The sequence below is a fragment of the Channa argus genome, chromosome 2 (genome assembly GCF_033026475.1).
Source record: "Channa argus isolate prfri chromosome 2, Channa argus male v1.0, whole genome shotgun sequence".
NCBI lineage: Eukaryota > Metazoa > Chordata > Actinopteri > Anabantiformes > Channidae > Channa > Channa argus.
Genome location: NC_090198.1, coordinates 22404459 through 22421655, shown reverse-complemented (window position 1 = coordinate 22421655; position 17197 = coordinate 22404459). Strand labels below are relative to the sequence as shown.

General features: G+C 40.8%; 1 protein-coding gene across 2 annotated transcripts in view; it reads left to right on the top strand.

The window, feature by feature from the left end:
- sbf2 (SET binding factor 2) overlaps positions 1 to 17197 on the top strand; it is an 81969-nt gene that overhangs the window by 57907 nt on the left and 6865 nt on the right. Inside the window, exons 20-33 of one of the 2 annotated variants that reach the window (XM_067496458.1) lie at positions 1597 to 1769; positions 1986 to 2059; positions 4307 to 4502; positions 4702 to 4829; positions 5910 to 6085; positions 6263 to 6396; positions 6483 to 6684; positions 9196 to 9392; positions 9805 to 9945; positions 11577 to 11657; positions 12520 to 12594; positions 13721 to 13899; positions 14462 to 14638; positions 15060 to 15161. In XM_067496458.1, the coding sequence (XP_067352559.1) occupies positions 1597 to 1769; positions 1986 to 2059; positions 4307 to 4502; positions 4702 to 4829; positions 5910 to 6085; positions 6263 to 6396; positions 6483 to 6684; positions 9196 to 9392; positions 9805 to 9945; positions 11577 to 11657; positions 12520 to 12594; positions 13721 to 13899; positions 14462 to 14638; positions 15060 to 15161 (2035 nt within the window). The remainder of the gene's footprint in view (positions 1 to 1596; positions 1770 to 1985; positions 2060 to 4306; positions 4503 to 4701; positions 4830 to 5909; positions 6086 to 6262; positions 6397 to 6482; positions 6685 to 9195; positions 9393 to 9804; positions 9946 to 11576; positions 11658 to 12519; positions 12595 to 13720; positions 13900 to 14461; positions 14639 to 15059; positions 15162 to 17197) is intronic. The other variant, XM_067496459.1, reaches the window with a different exon arrangement.

Sequence of the window (17197 nt, the reverse complement as noted above, 5' to 3'; positions counted from 1 at the left end):
AATCTTCCAAATTGGGCTTTCTTAAAAAAATAGTCAGAAGAACCTATTGTTATTATTAATATAAATTAGAACCCCAATTCAAAAGAAGTTGGGATGATGTTTAAAACATAAATAAAAACACATTTCAATCATTTGCAAATCTCATCAAACCATATTTTATTAACAATAAAACATAAACAACGCCTTTTCTTTTACCAAATGTCTGTAAATGTCTTTGAAGTGAGGAGACCAATTGATGGAGTTTTATGAGACGAATGTTGTCCCATTTGTATCTGATGCAGGGTTCTAGCTGCTCAACAGTCCTGGGCCTTTGTTGCTGGATTTTTCGTTTGATGATGTGGGAAATGTGTGCTATTAGTGAAAGGTCTGGACTGCAGGCAGGCCAGTTCTGCACCTGGACTCTTCTCCTGTAAAGCCATGTTGTTGTGCTGGATGCAGCATGTGGTTTATCATTGTCTTGCTGAAATATACAAGACCTTCCCTGAAAGAGACGTTGTGTGGATGGGAGCATGTGTTGCTCTAAATGCTCTAAGTACTTTCTTCATTGATGGCATCATTCCAGATGTGTAAGCTGCCCACACCATAAGCACTAATGCACCCCCATAGCATCAGAAATGCAGGCTTTTGAACTGTCCACTGATAAAAAGTCCGCAGGACACAGCATCCATGGTTTTCAAAAAGAATTTCAAATTTTGATTCATCTCACCACATGACAGTTTTGTATTTTGCCTCACACCAGTTTAAATGAGCTTTGGCCCAGAGAAAACAACGGCGTTTTTGGATCGGGTTCACATGTGGCTTTTGCTTTGCATGATACAGCTTTAACTTACATTTGTGGATTGCACAATTCACATTTGTGATTTCTGGAAGTGTTTTTTGCTGCCCCTGTTTCAACTTTTCTGAGATGTGTTGTTGCCATCAAATCCAAAATGAGCTAATATATTCCATTAAATAGTTAATTATCTCATTTTCAACATCTGATATGTTGTTTATGTTCTATTGTGAATAAAATATGGGTTGATTAGATTTGCAAATCATTGCATTCTGTTTTTTTCGTTTTATACATCATCCCAACTCTTTTTGAATTATGTTTGTATTTTGTAATGCACAGTATATGGGCTTTATTAAACCTTACGTTCCCAAATTTCACATTTTATTAGTCACAAGAACACAATGTTACTTTTTTCTTTCTATTTTTAGTTTTGTTTCTTCTAATTCTATTGAGTTGACAAATGCCGCGGCCAAGAATTTGTTTTTGTGGAAATTTTGTCCCTTTCTCTTCCATTTTTGCCCTAGACTTGTTTATTTCTCACAGAGGACATTTGGATCTCATCATTCACTGTTTGTGCATCCAGAAGGAAGGTTGCATCACCATCTTATGTGAAGCATTCTCTTTAGCTAAACGAGTCTTGAGTGATCCAGGCATCAACACTTAGCTCACACCAGCCTGAAAATCACTCGCCTTCACTGCTCTTTATCACAGTCCGTCTTCAATTCTATTTGTGTCCGCACACAAATCTCAGATTTCAGATTAGCTATCCTCCTGGATATGGTGGCCTTTCTCGTTTTCAATCTGTCATCATGTGTGTTTTGCAGCATTGCAGGCAGTGTGGCAGACAGCTTTGATACAGAAAGTGGTTTTGAGGACTCGGAGAATAGCGACATGGCCAACTCTGTGGTGAGGTTTGTCGCCCGCTTCATCGACAAGGTGTGCACAGAGAGCGGGGTAACCCAGGAGCACATCAAGAGCCTGCACAGCATGATCCCAGGTACAGCACTCACCGTGTTCATTCACCATCTGACTCTGCCCTAATTCACTCAGCTTTTAAAACTTGGCATTTGAGCTCATTAACTCCTGACCCTTTAAATGCCCCTAAAATACACACTCTGCATATGTGTGTATACGCATGTTATCCTCTGTACCACCTCTGTGTGTAAACTTGTGTGTGTACATATGGTAACTGACTGCAACGTCTGACCCCCAGGCATTGTAGCTATGCAGATGGAGGCTCTAGAGGCAGTTCACAGGGAGAGCAGGAGGTTGCCTCCCATTCAGAAGGTGAGAGCTGCTTTATACTCAAATTATACTCAAATTATACTCAATTATACTCAATACAACTACTGACATTTTAGTCTACGTTTGTTTTTAGGGACATTTAATAATTTCACACATTCACAAGTAGTTGAGAATGAAGTTGAGCAGTAGGCTATGATAGTAATATAGTGAGTATAGTCTAATACAGGAGAGTTAGTTGCTTTTGTGAATAAGGAATAGTTACAAGGATATGAAATATTTTGGTATAGCAGTTTAGCATTTCAGATATTCTGAGAAGATTATTACTAGATTATTCTGAGAACGAAGAGCATTCTAAGAATAAAGTTGCGATATACTGGGAAAATTGCTGTGAGTTTCTAAGAAAAATGCTTTCAACATAACATAGGAATGCATATTCCAAGAGTATTGCAAATTTTGCAAGACTTTAATATCACAATATTCTGACTTATTTTAAATATATTTAACTAATAATTACTAAAAATATTTGACTTTATTCTTGGTGTATTATGATTTTATGTTTAGGACATCCTGACTTGAACATATGAGTAAAATTTTTGTCTGTGTTGAACTACAGTAAAACATTGTTTTACCCACTAATAGCGGCATGCTTATGCAAAAAAAAGAATTTAATTTTAATTCATTTTTAGTTTAAGTTCTCTAATTGTACTGTAGTATGTACTCCTAGCATGTCCTTCGACAATCTCATTTCGTTTCCAGTCATTATCACAGTTTCATCTTCTACCATTTGCTGTGCTCTATGTCTGCCAGCCCTTAGTAATTCACTCTTGCACACACTCATACACACAGACAAACATCATGCCAGTGCTGCCTTGGGAGCAACCTGGAGACTACGGTGAGCAGTCTGTCTGCTGCACTTTGTGGCTAAATTTCTCATACTTTTTACGTGTTGGATAAACCTTCTGTCCTGGACCGCTAACCGTAAGCAGCACGCCAAAATTACTGTTACCGTGTTAAAAAAAATCATAGACTCTGGATTCACAACAAGCCAGAAAAATAGTAGCAAGGGTAGGAGTAACACCAAGAAGAAAACAATGAATGCGTTTATGGTGCATTTGAAGCTGATTCCACAGCAGTAATTAGGTGCAGAAGAGCTGTCCGCTTGGTCTTGTTGTATATTCAAGGACAGATTCGACATGCTCTTATTATCTCCTGCCTAGACCTGAACTGCCCCCAGGCCAGCTATGGCCTAATAGGAAATGCTGTGAATTATCTGATGTCCCTCCTCGTTCCTAGTTGTGACAGTGAAACACCTGAGTTTTTCTTTAATAGCTTTGGCCGCACGGAGCTGAAGCAACACAGGATGCAGGCTTGACCGTTACTGACAGTTATACTAATTCATACTTTTACGACATTGTAATCACTTCTGGTAAGAAAGCTCTGAAATGCGTGCACCACCCTAGTATTGCATATTATACAATCCACATGCCATTTCCCCTTCTTCTTTTCTCTGAAGATGTCTTCTTTGAAATTGTGTTTAAACAGAAACCAATCCCGGACCCACATAGAATATTAAAGGATTTAAAGAGATGCTGCATTTACAGTATATGTTTTTTTTTTTTAAAGTAACATCTGAACACATTTCACAGGCTAAAGATTAAACCTTATCAGTACCTATAGTTATTCATGACTTCATTTTAAATAAGTCAGCATAATAAAGGTATAAAGAATTGCAGCACTTACGTAGAATAAAACCCTTTATTGTGGGCACAGAGCTGCACAGCTAATTTTGAAAGGAATTAAAAACAGTTCCACAGGTTCCTGTGTTTAAAGTTCAAAATTATGGAGTGAAAACCAGTGGATATCAGTTCAATAAATTGGATAAGCAAAAGAGTTTTACTTCAAAAACAGATCAGGAGTTTTTCTTGGAGGGTTGAAATGGTAAATCGGTCTCTACAGAGAGAGAATTTGTTTTTGTTGGCAGGGTTTTTGTAGAATGCTATCTAATGCTTTGTGTGCTTGCAAAGTGTGTGTTTTTGATGACGTGCATGTGAAGCTTAAATTTGTTCAGCGAGGTCATGTGGTGATCTGATTTGGCATTATAACGATAAATTGATGTTCTGGCTTTTAAAATCTGATTCACTGACGTAAATGTTACAGCTGTGTTCATCATTGTGAGTATCTAACTGTCAAGAAAATATGGCTATATTTAAGCTAAGATATATCCATAGACAGGTAAGGTTTGCACAGTATGTTATTTTGTGTTTTTTCCTTTCCTTTCCTTTCCATCAGTCTAAGATACTGCGTCCAGCATTGCTTCCTGGAGAGGAACTGGTTTCAGAAGGGTTGCGGGTACTTTTGGACCCTGACGGAAGGGAGGAAGCCACTGGAGGCCTCTCGGGGGGCCCACATATCCTGCCAGCAGAGGGAGCCCTCTTTCTCACGACGTACCGCATAATCTTCAAAGGCATCCCCCATGATCCTCTTGGTCAGCAACACTTTTATGAAATGATAAGAAAAATATACTTCTGTATTTATCAGCCAATTTTATGTTTTAATGAAAATTGCTGTTCCTCATCTCGCCCCGAAAAATAATAAAAATGGAAGTTATTAGTGGCGTGTCATTAACATCTTGGAGTAAATATGTCATTAATGTGTTACTTGTCTTTGTTCCTGTATTTTTCCAGTGGGAGAGCAAGCAGTCATGAGGGCTTTCCCAGTTTCCACGTTAACCAAAGAGAAGAAGATCAACATCCAGAACCAGCTGCCGCAAAACATGAAGGAAGGCCTGCAGCTCCGCTCTGCATCATTTCAGGTAGACGCTGAAACGCACAGAACTCTCATAGAAGTCCAGTGTGGACTGAGGTCACCTAAAATGTTAAACACTTAGATCAACACAGTGCAGTGTGTTTTAGCTAAAGCTACAACATCCATCGTTTGGGAGTCAAGCCATGAGGCTGAAAAAAACGTCTCATAGATTTTTTTGCATTGCACACTTTCACATCAGAATGTGACACACGCGTTTTTGCCTTGTCTAATAAGTTAGAAGTGCAAGCCTTGTTCAAAAACCTTCACTACTTCTCTGTAGTGTTGCAAGTGCTGTTCTGAGTCTGCTACAGGCTTCCACAGAATTTCTCCACAATATATATAATATAATAGGTTTTTTAGTGTGAAATCATTTTGAAAAAAGTTGCATACATTATCTTTAAGGTGACTTATCTGAGGTTTTAGCTAAAAACACCTGTTGAGCAACTGCTTCTAGGTTTCATGCATAAGAAACCAGTGATCTCTTATCCTCTGTAGGCTTGTCGTTACATTAATTTAAACTGCAAAAATACATTAGAGGTCAATTAACATTGATTGTGGAATATCTTTTATAAACAACACTGTCTCGTGTTTCATAATATGAATCAAATTTTTGGAATCAAAAAGAAAAAAATAGTTTCAGCCAACCATATGTTTTAGTTTTTGGTCGTAGTGCTCTAAAACTTTTTATGGTTCATTCCTATCATTTTACTACTACGGACGCTGAAAGTACTGTATTCTTGGAGTCTAGGACACTTGGCTTGTGAGGACATCTCTTTATTTTTGTTGTGCTTCAACATTCGCTGGAATGTGTTGGTGTGTGTGTGTGTATTGTGAAAAGAATACGTGAGCTGTTTAACCAATCTTGTGTTAGATGTGGAAGTTACAGTGCTGCGCACTTTAGCAAATGTTTGGGCGTAAAAGAGTAAGGAGTTTTATCAGAAATAAACACTTCTCTGACCCATGAGATTCTGCCTGCATTGAAAGATGACTTCAACACGTTTGGATTCAAACGGAGTTAAAATCCAATGTGAATGTGGTCAGTTGTGTGTCAGTTAAATAAAGTGTTTTTAACAATGTCTGTTTATAGCTAATAAAAGTGGCTTTTGATGAGGAGGTGAGCTCAGAGATGGTGGAGATTTTCAGGAAACACCTCCAGAGGATCCGCTACCCACAGTCCATCTTCAGCTCGTTTGCATTTGCTGCAGGACAAACAGTACCTCAACTAATTCTCCCAAAGCAAAAAGAGAGGAACACTGGCTTCAGGTTTGATTTGCAGCTTTGTATAGAGAAAATTCCACTACATTGGTTCTAATTTTGTGAATTACAAAAAAGATAAAAGCTGAGCTATATCAATAATTACATGACTCATCTGCTTTTTTATCTCTGGAAATGCTGAAAACCGCAAAACAGCAAATTATTTGTACTGTGAAATTTTTACAGAACACTATCCAAAACTATTGTCAAGGGAGCAAAGAGGGCAGGAAAGATCACAATGGGCCGTGGCAGCCAGAGCACAATGAAGAAGAATGACAGAGGCAGCAGAATGACCTGGCATGAAGAGGATGACATTTCAAGTGAGAGAAATGGAAATCTGAATAAACAAAGTTTGGAAGAAGATATCAAATTTTAATTAATGCATTTAATGCATGTGTTTTTTAAGTCTCAGATGATGGTGAGCCTCCACCCAGCAGCACCTTACGAGCATCAGAGAAGTCCACCATGGAGCAGCTGGTGGAGCAGTCGTGTTTCCGAGACTACCAGCGTCTAGGACTGGGCACCATTACCACCAGCTCATCTCGCTCGAAGTCAGGCGAGCAGTTCAGGGTCACAGCTGTGAACAGACTCTACTCCCTCTGCCGCAGGTAAACCAACTCGTAGGCTGGATATGTGCTGCTACTTATATAGCTTAAGCTTCTACCATGCAATGCACTAAGTTCAGAAACCAGCTGGTCAGTCCTGATTCTGCTAATTACAGTGCAGCACTGTTGAGTGCATTGGTTTCCAAGATGTGTGGCTCTGCTGGAACCTTTCAAACCTCAGTTTCTCAAATAGTAAAACTGAGGAGTCTTCCTTCACCTGGCAGATCAATGTTTGACTAATCTATTGAGGCATGTCGATAAAAATTCAGTCGGGTAGACAAAAACATTGGGTTACTTAATGTAATCCCTGGCTCTTTGATAACACTAGTGAAACACAGGTTGTTCACTATGAGATTCGCCTTGAACAAAGCTCCAATGAAACCACGTCTGTAAGTGACAGACAGGTCTAGCTGTGCTTCAGGCTTGCCCCTGTGAGGAGTGACCCATTAGACTAACAGCTTGTCTGCCGTGGCGGCATTTCTGGCATTTTAGGCCTGCTGCATTCAGGTTCCTACTTTCATGTGCCAGACCCAGAGAGCAACCTGATCTGGGTGAGGATGAGAGATTTCCCCACTAGCCTGGAACAGGTGGTCTCTCCGTACAGATAGGGGCCACGCTTCGTCTGCTAGCAGCAGATTTATCTCTGCTATCCAGTGGTCAGATGGCCAATGAGGAGCTATTAAAATTAGAGACAAGCCCTGCTACCTCACTCTGGATAGTGTCAGGGGAATTAAGCTGAGAGGAAAGAAAGCAGTTGGATGTAGAACAGTAGGATGCTCGGCCATGGGAATGTTAGAGCATCTATCACCAAGGGGGCGTTCGTGCCTGATAGGGAGAAGAACTGTGGACAGTGAGTGTTTTCAGGCAAAGAGATCTACAAATCTGTTCCACCACCTGTGGTTAAAGACTCCATTCCCTGTACATGGGATTTCCTCTGGACAAGAAGTCAGCACCGTAAATGCACAACAGATATGACTGGGGCCTGTCTCAGCGGAGACAGGGGTACCTCCACACACTCAGGGCTAGTGACAAGCCGAATAGGATGGCCTGATACTCATAGGCTGTGCCTTGATAGCTAAACCTCAGATATTGTCTGTGTGCTGGGTAAATGGCGATGTGAAAATATGCATTAGAGAGATCGATTTTTACAATCCAATCATTCGGCGGATGGAGCAACAGAGCACCTTGTGTGTTAACATTCTCAGTGTGTATTTTCTTAGGTGTGTATTTAATACACGAAGATGTCGATTGGGGCTCAGAGAAGAGTCGCCTTTCTTTGGAATGAGTAAGTACAGGGAGTAAAAACCCAGATGAGCTTCCTCTCTCGGGACAGTTCGGATTGCCTATTTGTTTAAATAGGGATATGATTTCGTCTTCTAAGACTTGGGCTTTGTCCCCACTACTGAAACCAGTACACTATTGAAATTCAGTGGTTTCACAGCAAATTGTAGTCTGTAGCTATAAGAGACTGTGGAGCAAAACCCATTGGTGGACTGTGCCTGCAAGCCGCTGTCGCGCACCTGGAAGAAGTCCCCCCTTCTGAAAGGTACAAACTCCCTCTGGTGGGGACAGAGGAGCATGACAATGTTTTATTTTGTTTTTGCACTCAGCCCTCGGCTGTGTGCCTGGTTGCAGAAATGCTGGTTTCTTGCATCTCTTCCAAAGCTGAACCACAAAAACCCTTTGTGGGATTGTAAGCGGCATCACTTAAACCTGACAGGTTTAGCCAGAGGGCTCTCTCACCTTAGACTGTCAGCCGCATCACTCGACCAGAGCCGTGGACCGCCCCCCTGGAAGAGCGTAATATGACGACATTTACAATACAGACATTACCCCAAAGAGCAGGGTTAGGAGACCCTGAGTCCAGCTGGCGACCCCTGTCCTCCAGGATCTCTGCCTGGTATGCAGACACCAGTGTAACTGCATTAGGAAAGCACACAGTCTGGGCTACATATTTGTATATTCTCTGGATAATGGAAGCAGTGAGGCGATCAATTTTGCAATGCAGATAAGCTCCGCCCCTTGAGCGTCTTTTGCTGCCGGCCACGGTATTCCCAATTTGGATGCAACTCGCTTACACACCTCATACAGGTTGCTGTCCACTCTGAGAGCAGCATCAATGCCTCTAGAAGCTCTTGATTGCTGGGCCGGGAAGGTGGAGTGATCCCCCTCTTCCTCCATATCATCTATGTCAAGGAGGTCAGAGCCAACATCGGTTCTCTGCGTCCTAAACACCCAGACTGCCCTCCTCTCATGCTGTGAGCTCCTCTTACAGAAGGGGCATGATCGGGCACTCGGCACAAATCAACATGCGGACCTCTGTGGCAACCCTGTACTCAGAGGAAAAGCTGAAAGGACAAAAAAAAATGCAAGAGAACATTTATTCAGCGGCATTTTTGTGTCTTGTTTTACAGTAGTTGTGTGAGCAAATTGCTTTGCAGTAGCCCTAAGGGTTGACATTCTTTTTTTTGTAAATGTGGTGTGTTTGAGATTTCTGTCTTGTCTTTCTGTCAGTTATCCAGGACTGCTGGTGGTTCCTCAGGCAGTACAGGACAACAGTTTACAAAAAGTGGCCCGCTGCTACAGACACAACCGTCTGCCTGTTGTGTGCTGGAAACACCCTCGCACCAAAGCCGTCCTGCTCCGCTCAGGAGGCTTCTATGGCAAGAGTGTGGTGGGATTGTTCAAGTCACAGAACCCCTCCTCAACAGGTGTGCCTCAGTAGTGAGGGTCCATATAAGCTTGGAGCTTTTATTCTCGAAACTTACGGAGAGGAACAGCATTTATATGGTCACTGACAATTGTTAACAAGTAGAAATAAATACATATTAATAATTATAATAAATGGTGATGACAGTTTGTTTCTTCTAAATTCAACATTGGTTTAGTCGCAGTAGTTAGACCATAGCTAATTATTAGCAGGTGAATGGACTTTGAACTTTACTGAGCTTAAGTTCATGACATTAATATGCATCTCATAATTCACTCTTTAACCAGCTGTGCTTCTCAAATACACAGACGCTTGACTGAAAAGCTTTTAATGATTTTCCCATAAAGTTTAGGAACTGTGGTCTTTATGATCAGTATTTTGTGCCTAAGTTAATGGCTGTCTTCTGCCTTTAGCCCCTGCCTCATCCTCAGATTCTTCGAGTAGTCTTGAACAAGAGAAGTATCTGCAAGCCATCCTGGACTCCATCCCTGTCTACTTCAAAATAAATGGAAAAGACACCCTGTCTAACCGCTCCCTTGCAGGCCTCTCGCCAGGTACATTCCACGGCTGATAATAAGGTTTTACTTTGATTTCAATTAGTGGACATTTATAACTGAAAGTTTTAGATCTCTGAAAAACAACCAGACATTTTGACTGCTCAAAACAGGAGAAACAAGGATGTAAGTAAAACATTAATGATCCCTTCACTTTAAGTGCCCCATTAAGCCCAGTGAGCCTGAAACCAAACAACTAAATGACCTGCAGCCATCAGTGTTATCAATTGAACATCTTCTTGACAAGCCAAAGTGTTGGGCGTGAGAAAGGTCTGTTAAAACTGGTGTAGAACATTCTGTGGCCTCAGGCTCCACACATACCTTGTTTTCTTCACCTGGATTGACTGACCCCAACCCACACCCTGACCTTATGCTGTGTTGACATAATACTGTGGTTATCATATTTAATAGTTTGCAACATGTAAACTACTTTTGGATTGTAAAGAAGACTGTCGGTAAATTTGTCCCATCAGACAAACTGTACAGCATAGTTTATGCTAATTGTCACCTACATATTATATAGTTCACAATTGTAAAACTCTTGATTTGCCAGTGTTTCTGCAACCCACAGTCATTATTTCCAAATTACCTCAAGCCCATGTTGTTTGGCAGGAGGGATAAATTAATAATATGTCTAGGGAATTCATCCGATTAGTCGTCATGTCAAAAACTGATAAATATAATAACTTCCATTAGACGTGAACGCCGCTTTACCCAGACCATAACAATATCATTATAACTGTTGGATTGGTGGAGCCTGCAGGGAGATAGTAAGCAGTGCCTGTAATGCTTAACTCTGGGCATTAATTCCCTCGAATGGCAGCTACATCATGAGCTCTGGTGCTCCCACCTGAGTTTAATTTTATTTGCTATGGCCTTGGCTCTGTCGTGGGAAAAGACCTAGTTTACTTGCGAAGGACAAAAGCCACATAGAGTTCATGTTTTCTGATAAAGAGAAAAACTGCACACTTGCAGTCTTCAAATTTATTTTTGGTCACTTCAGCTCTGTTTTTTTTTTATTTTTTTACTCCATCAGGCAGTCGTTCTCTTCCTTTACCTCTTTGCTCTGGTCAGCATTTGTTTTTCACCAAGTTGTATATATGCCTGTGTGTGTGTGTGAGACACAGAGAGAGAAACTTTGAAGGAGAAGTAATGTGTTTGATATTTGGTACCATTTGGAAGGAAATTTGTACAATAAAAGGTTATGAAAGAATCAAAGGACAACCTGGGGTCGCTGCACGGCCCATTCATCTCCTCTGACTGTATGCCCTCCTGCCTACATCCTGAACATACTGAACAACATACTGTAAACTGTACTCGGCTAACACTGTGTCCAGGATGCTCAAATACTGGCAGATTCTCTGCATTTTGGTTAGTCATTATTTAAGCATCATGTGCACTACAATTGCCCAGATCAGGTTAACGGAAAAATTGTATTTGGCTCGCTTCTATTGTGTCAGAACAAGTTCAGACTGAGCCAAAAGGCATACCTAATCATTGCAATCAGTTTTGTCTTGGCCTGTAGGTGAATTGAGGGCACATTCGTCATCTTGTCTTGTTTATGACTTGTTGCTGAAACTGTATGAAAACAAAATACCTTCCTGAATCAGTCTCCTGTGTATTGTCTTCAGGCAGTGAAAGGAGATCCAGGATACCAAAGATGGCTCCTGTCCACTTAGACGTCCCATTCTCCAACAGCTTTACCAGAGGAGGTGAGCCTTTGCTTCTGTCATGTCTTCCTGCTGCCAGTTATAATATGAATCACCATTACAGTCATCTATTGCACCATGAGTGTTTTAACATTATCCAGTCACCTAAGGTGGTGAAGAGAGTTCACAAAATTGTATCTTTATTGTAAAACGATACTCTCACATTTTAGAAATATGAGTGAATGTATCATCACAACCTGATAAGGTGCTAAACATTAAACTGTTGTATTCTTAGAACTTCTGAAGACAGAGGTTTGCACTTAAATGACAGACATCCCGATAGAGGAGATTTCTTTTTCATTCAGATGTGATCTGAAATTCATTCGTCCGATAAAAATGCTCAAATAATTGCAAGTGTTGGAAAAGAAATGGAGACACAACCCCAGCAGCTGTGCATATCCAGTGGAATACATATGTAGAAAACAGTTTGTCTTTACCTACGAAAAGAACAAATGACGAGCAAGCTGGGAGTCGTGTTTGCACCTATTCGGTTCAGCTGTCATCATCCTGTTTACTGGAGAAGAGTGTGTCACATCTGTGCCTTACACACTGACACATTGCAAACCTGGCCCATTGTCATCACACCTTCACTCATAACAATTGGCAGACATGTTTCTGCATGCTGTGGCAGCCATCCTTTTTTATCATTTAAAACATTTTTCTTTCTATCACACCATGTAAACCAGTCCAGATTTTGACCATGAGCTGTAACTCTTCATTTGCATGACTTTTCTGCGATCTGAAATGGTTAGTGGGGTAGGTGGAGCTGTCGGTGTGTGTATGATGTTGACATGATGTATTTTTTCATGTCCCTCTCCCTACTCTCAACCTCTCTCTCTACTTCCTGTATAAACCAACTGGCCAGTGCTTGAGTACAGAGATAAACTATTCACTCACTCAAACCAAAAACCTGCCAGTAAGGAGAGAATCGAACAACAAGGTATCGTCAAACAGTCTCTTTGCCCTGCCAGTCCTCCTACAACATTCCTCTAACACATCCTCCAATTCTTTTGCTATTGCTAACCTATGCAAACACAACCACAACGCACTGTGCTGCAGCCCCCTTACAAAGACCTTGTGAGACATTACTAATCATTGCTGACTTTGTGGGTGCTCTTCTGGGAGCTGTGGTTTTCCGCAGACCATAGTGGCTGCTCTAATGTGGCCTTTTCTATTGTTAATGCCTTGGCTCAGAGGAGCTAACTGTGGTCAGCAAGAGCTGGATCCAGACTGATGAGGAAACAAATCTGTTTGTCATGGCCAACGACTCATAATTCATTCGAAATGAACCCCCTATAGTCTTTTAGCATAACAAAAAGCAGTAGTCTGTGAATGTGGAAAATATTTTAATTGACATAAGAGGAAAAAATCATATAAATGACTAATCCGATTGTTCGAGTGATAATCTTTGTTTTATTACCTTTTTGTTTCTGAATCATAGCAGGCTACAACATCCTTGTTAAGTTTTTCATCAGCTTGCAGTGTAAGGTCTAAACAAATATAATCAATCACATCTGTGGAATTGTTTACCAACAGGTTTTGAAATTGATCCATTTTCAGGAGTTATGACCCCTATTGATTTAAGGATATTCAATGAATTGTATTTGAGTCCGTTTGGTCAAAACTCCTATAACTTTCCTGTTTGCAGTAGCTGACATTAGCACTATTCTGACAGCCATGCAAAAGCAACTCAGAAAGGCTGAAAGTAATTACAGTGAAGTTCAAGTTCTTCCTCATAGTGATTCATGCTGTTTGGAAGATATTGCATGCTTGTTTTCAGACAAATGGCTTCTAGACTTGTCCACTTGCTTGAAATCTCAGCAACTTCTGCTTCTAATATCTAAACACATCAGATCTGCAGAGGCAACTGCTTTGTTGGTGAACTGAAAGAATGAAGGTGTTTACATATTTCCCATTGTACAGCTGTGCATGTAAACGCAGTCTGCATGTCATGTGTTGTTCATCATTCAGTCTTAGTTTGTTTGACGGCATGTGTACATCAGTGGCATTTGAACACACCAGCTTCCGCATGTGTCTGACTGTTGTTTGCATCTTTGTCTTTGCAGGCATGTGGGCCAGCCTGCGCTCGAGCAGCAAACTCAACCAGCACCCTCTGACAGGGGAATTGGGCTCCAGACTAGCAGGGAAGGATCTAGCGCCCCCCGCAGGTGGCCACAGCCTGCATGCTCAGCTCCTCAAACAACAAGCTGCCCTCTATGTCTTTGGAGAAAAGTCACATCTAAGGGTGAGAATTAAAAGAAAACCGCTCTCTGCTGCCTGAGAATATGTTTCATTATAAACTGTTTTAATATATTGTTGTATGCACTTATTTAGTGGCCACTTTATTAGGTACAACTGCACAAACTGTTGGAATTCTGTACTATTGTTCTGCTCTAAAGTTAACATTGCAGTCCAGAAGCAAGTCCTAGGTTTCAAAAAAGCTATTTTAGAATTTAGTTGTATTAGAATACAAAACTAACAACAGGCCAAAAAAATAAAATACTTTGACATGTTGAATCAAACGAAAATAAATATATATAATGTATTATATTATAATAAATGCAACTAAGAGAAAGCCAGTTTTCATCAGTGTCAGTAGGAGAGTCTGTGTCTGTGTCTTTTACTCTGAGGTGAGAATCTGAGGCACTGTTCAACCTTTTCAAACACTGTCACCTGTATAGTGCCCACAGATGTTTAGGTGTTATCCTTGACTCTTTTTTCAACATCAGTCATTAGCAGTAGTAGTTTCCTTTATTTGATTTGCAGCAAAAACAGCAAAATCAGCTCACCAACTGCTGTTTTTACAGGGTCTTAGAGTGGACTCCGCTCTAAACTGTGAACTGGTGCCAGTAGACTTTGCAGACACACGGCAAGTGAAAGCTTCCTTTAAAAAGCTGTTGAGAGCGTGCGCTCCCAGTGCCACCTCATCTGACTCGGAGGACTCTTTCCTCAAAGCCTTGGAGGACTCTGAATGGATCCTGCAGGTGACAAAAAACACAGTGTTTTACATTTACAATAATAAAGTTATATAGAGTCAACATTTAAAATTAGTGTGAGAACAGCCCAGTAGCCCACTCTTACTGCTCATCCTGTGTATCAGATTCACTTAATGGATAAATCCCCTGTGAAGCCGTTTTCCCAAGGGAAACAAATTCATAGGAAGAGGATAACAGCAGAGCACTTATGCTGGTTATCTGATTGACCCCCGCATTCTTTGTCCTTCCATTAAATGTTAGCTATCACTGTCAAAAATAATATGTGTGGAAAACCTTGTGGACATGAGCAGTAATGTACAAGTCATTTACCAGTAGATTAAACATGGCAATGCATGCATGGCAAGGATTAATTGTATGTGTGTCTCTGTGTGCGTATGTATTCACATGGACATATGTTGATCTTCCATAGCTTCAAAGGATCCTGCAGCTGGCATTGATTCTGGTGGAGCTTTTGGACAGCGGCTCATCTGTTCTCCTCAGCCTGGAGGATGGCTGGGACATCACTGCACAAGTGAGGAAAAATACAAAAATACTGTTAATGCAGAGTAACTCAAAAAGAAGAGCGCGAACATCTAAGGATGGTAAAATGTATTTGAGTTTAAATTTGTAATGTAGAAACATCGTGTCATGCAGCTCCTCATTAGTGTCCTCTACTGCAACTGAAACGTCATAAAAGAAACAGTATTAAGAAGTGAGTTGTTCATTACATTTCACTATTTAAAACCATAGCAGTTTATAAAAACATTGTCGAGAACACATTGATCATTTCACTGTAAAGTACATACCTTTTAAAACTACACAAAGATGGTGAATGCATACGATACAGATCATCCATCCATTGTCTGTGACCGCTTCCCCTATTTGGGTCGCGGGGGGCCGGACCCTATCCCAGCTTCATCGGGTGAGAGGCGGGGTACACCCACGGCATGTCGCCAGTCTACCTCAGGGCCACAGAGAGACACATGCAGACAGACAACCATTCGCACTCACATTCACACCTACGGGCAATTTTAGATCATCAATTAACCTAACATGCATATTTTTGGACTGTGGGAGGAAACTGAAGTACCCACGCAAGTACGGGGAGAACATGCAACGATACAGATTGTGTTTACCTAATATGTGTACATACGTAAAATTCATACATGAATGAAAAGTAACAAAAGCTTGTGCTGGAAAGATTAGAAGCTAAAGCTTATACAAAAAATGTACATGGTAAAAATAAAACATTCCAGTTACAGTGTCTCTTTTTACAATTAAAAGGGACATTATTTAATCAAAACAAATTCAATGAGAGTAACCGGCACATATTTGCTTTAATTCTGTTTAATTCTGTTTAATTCTCTTGATTATATTTGTACAAATACTGACAAAGGAATGTTCTCTGATGGTCATTGTATTTTGACAATTTTTTTTAAAATGAGCTTGTGCAACTGCAACTGAATAACCCCTGCTTGTTCTTCTTCATCATCAGTTAACGAAAGCAAAAACACAGTCACAAGAACATAAAAAGAACAGCAAAAATGAAGAGAAACATATAAACTGTGCTTTGCGCTGATAGACAGATATTTAGACAAAAGCCAAACTGTTTGGAATGACTGCACTGATTCCTGTGTCTCATCATTAATCTAGTGTCATGTTAAGATAAAAAAAAAGTAACTTAAGAAAGTTTAAATGTGATTTCTAGATTAAGACTGTTCTTAGGGAATCTCCACAGACACCCATGGCATCCTTTCAGTCCACTTCTGAATGGGCCATGTGTGAATCATAAATCTGGCAAACTCAGCCACACCTGCTTTTCAGCTCCTCGGCTAATCAGTTTTGTCACTGTTGAGCCAATTATGCAGAGGTATATAAAGATAAGGTCTGAAGTCACCGATTTGTGCTGATTTCAATCACGAAAGTTCACGGTTTTGAATTTGTGGCATGTAAACAAAAAGTCTGGTTTGATCCTGATTAGTTTTGCAGTACCGTTTGCTGCTGCACTCAGCATTTCATCCAATGTTTGCTCTCTTAGCTCATATTTTCCATGTCGACCTGTTAAAGTGCACATGTTTGTGTTGCAAATGCGTGTCCTTGAAATGTGTTTACAGATATTTGCTAAGCCGTGGGCTGCTGTTTAAAATTGCATTTTGTGGATCCCCTATGCCAGGCACGTGTTCGGCCCAGAGCATCTCTCTCCACGGGTCACTGGCTCCATCTCGCCAGGTCCCGATCAACTTGCACAGTAAAATGGGCTCCATATGCTCGGGCTCTGTCTCTGTCCATGGAACATAGACACCCCACAGACAGGATGCAGAACTGGCTTTGCTTTCTTTCTAAACCTTGTTTCTCCCTCTCAGCCTCAGTCTAAAACAAAAATGCTGTCTCGTCTCGCATGCCTTACTTCTTTCTCATATCCACTCCGTCTGCTGCAATCTCACCATAATCTGAAGGGCGTATTTCAGCGTCGGACCACAGGAGGCTTTCTGTACCACTCAAGGCTGGATGTTCTTGTAAACCCCATGAGGAAGCCGTGAACTGTTTTTCCCGCTCATTCCACATGTG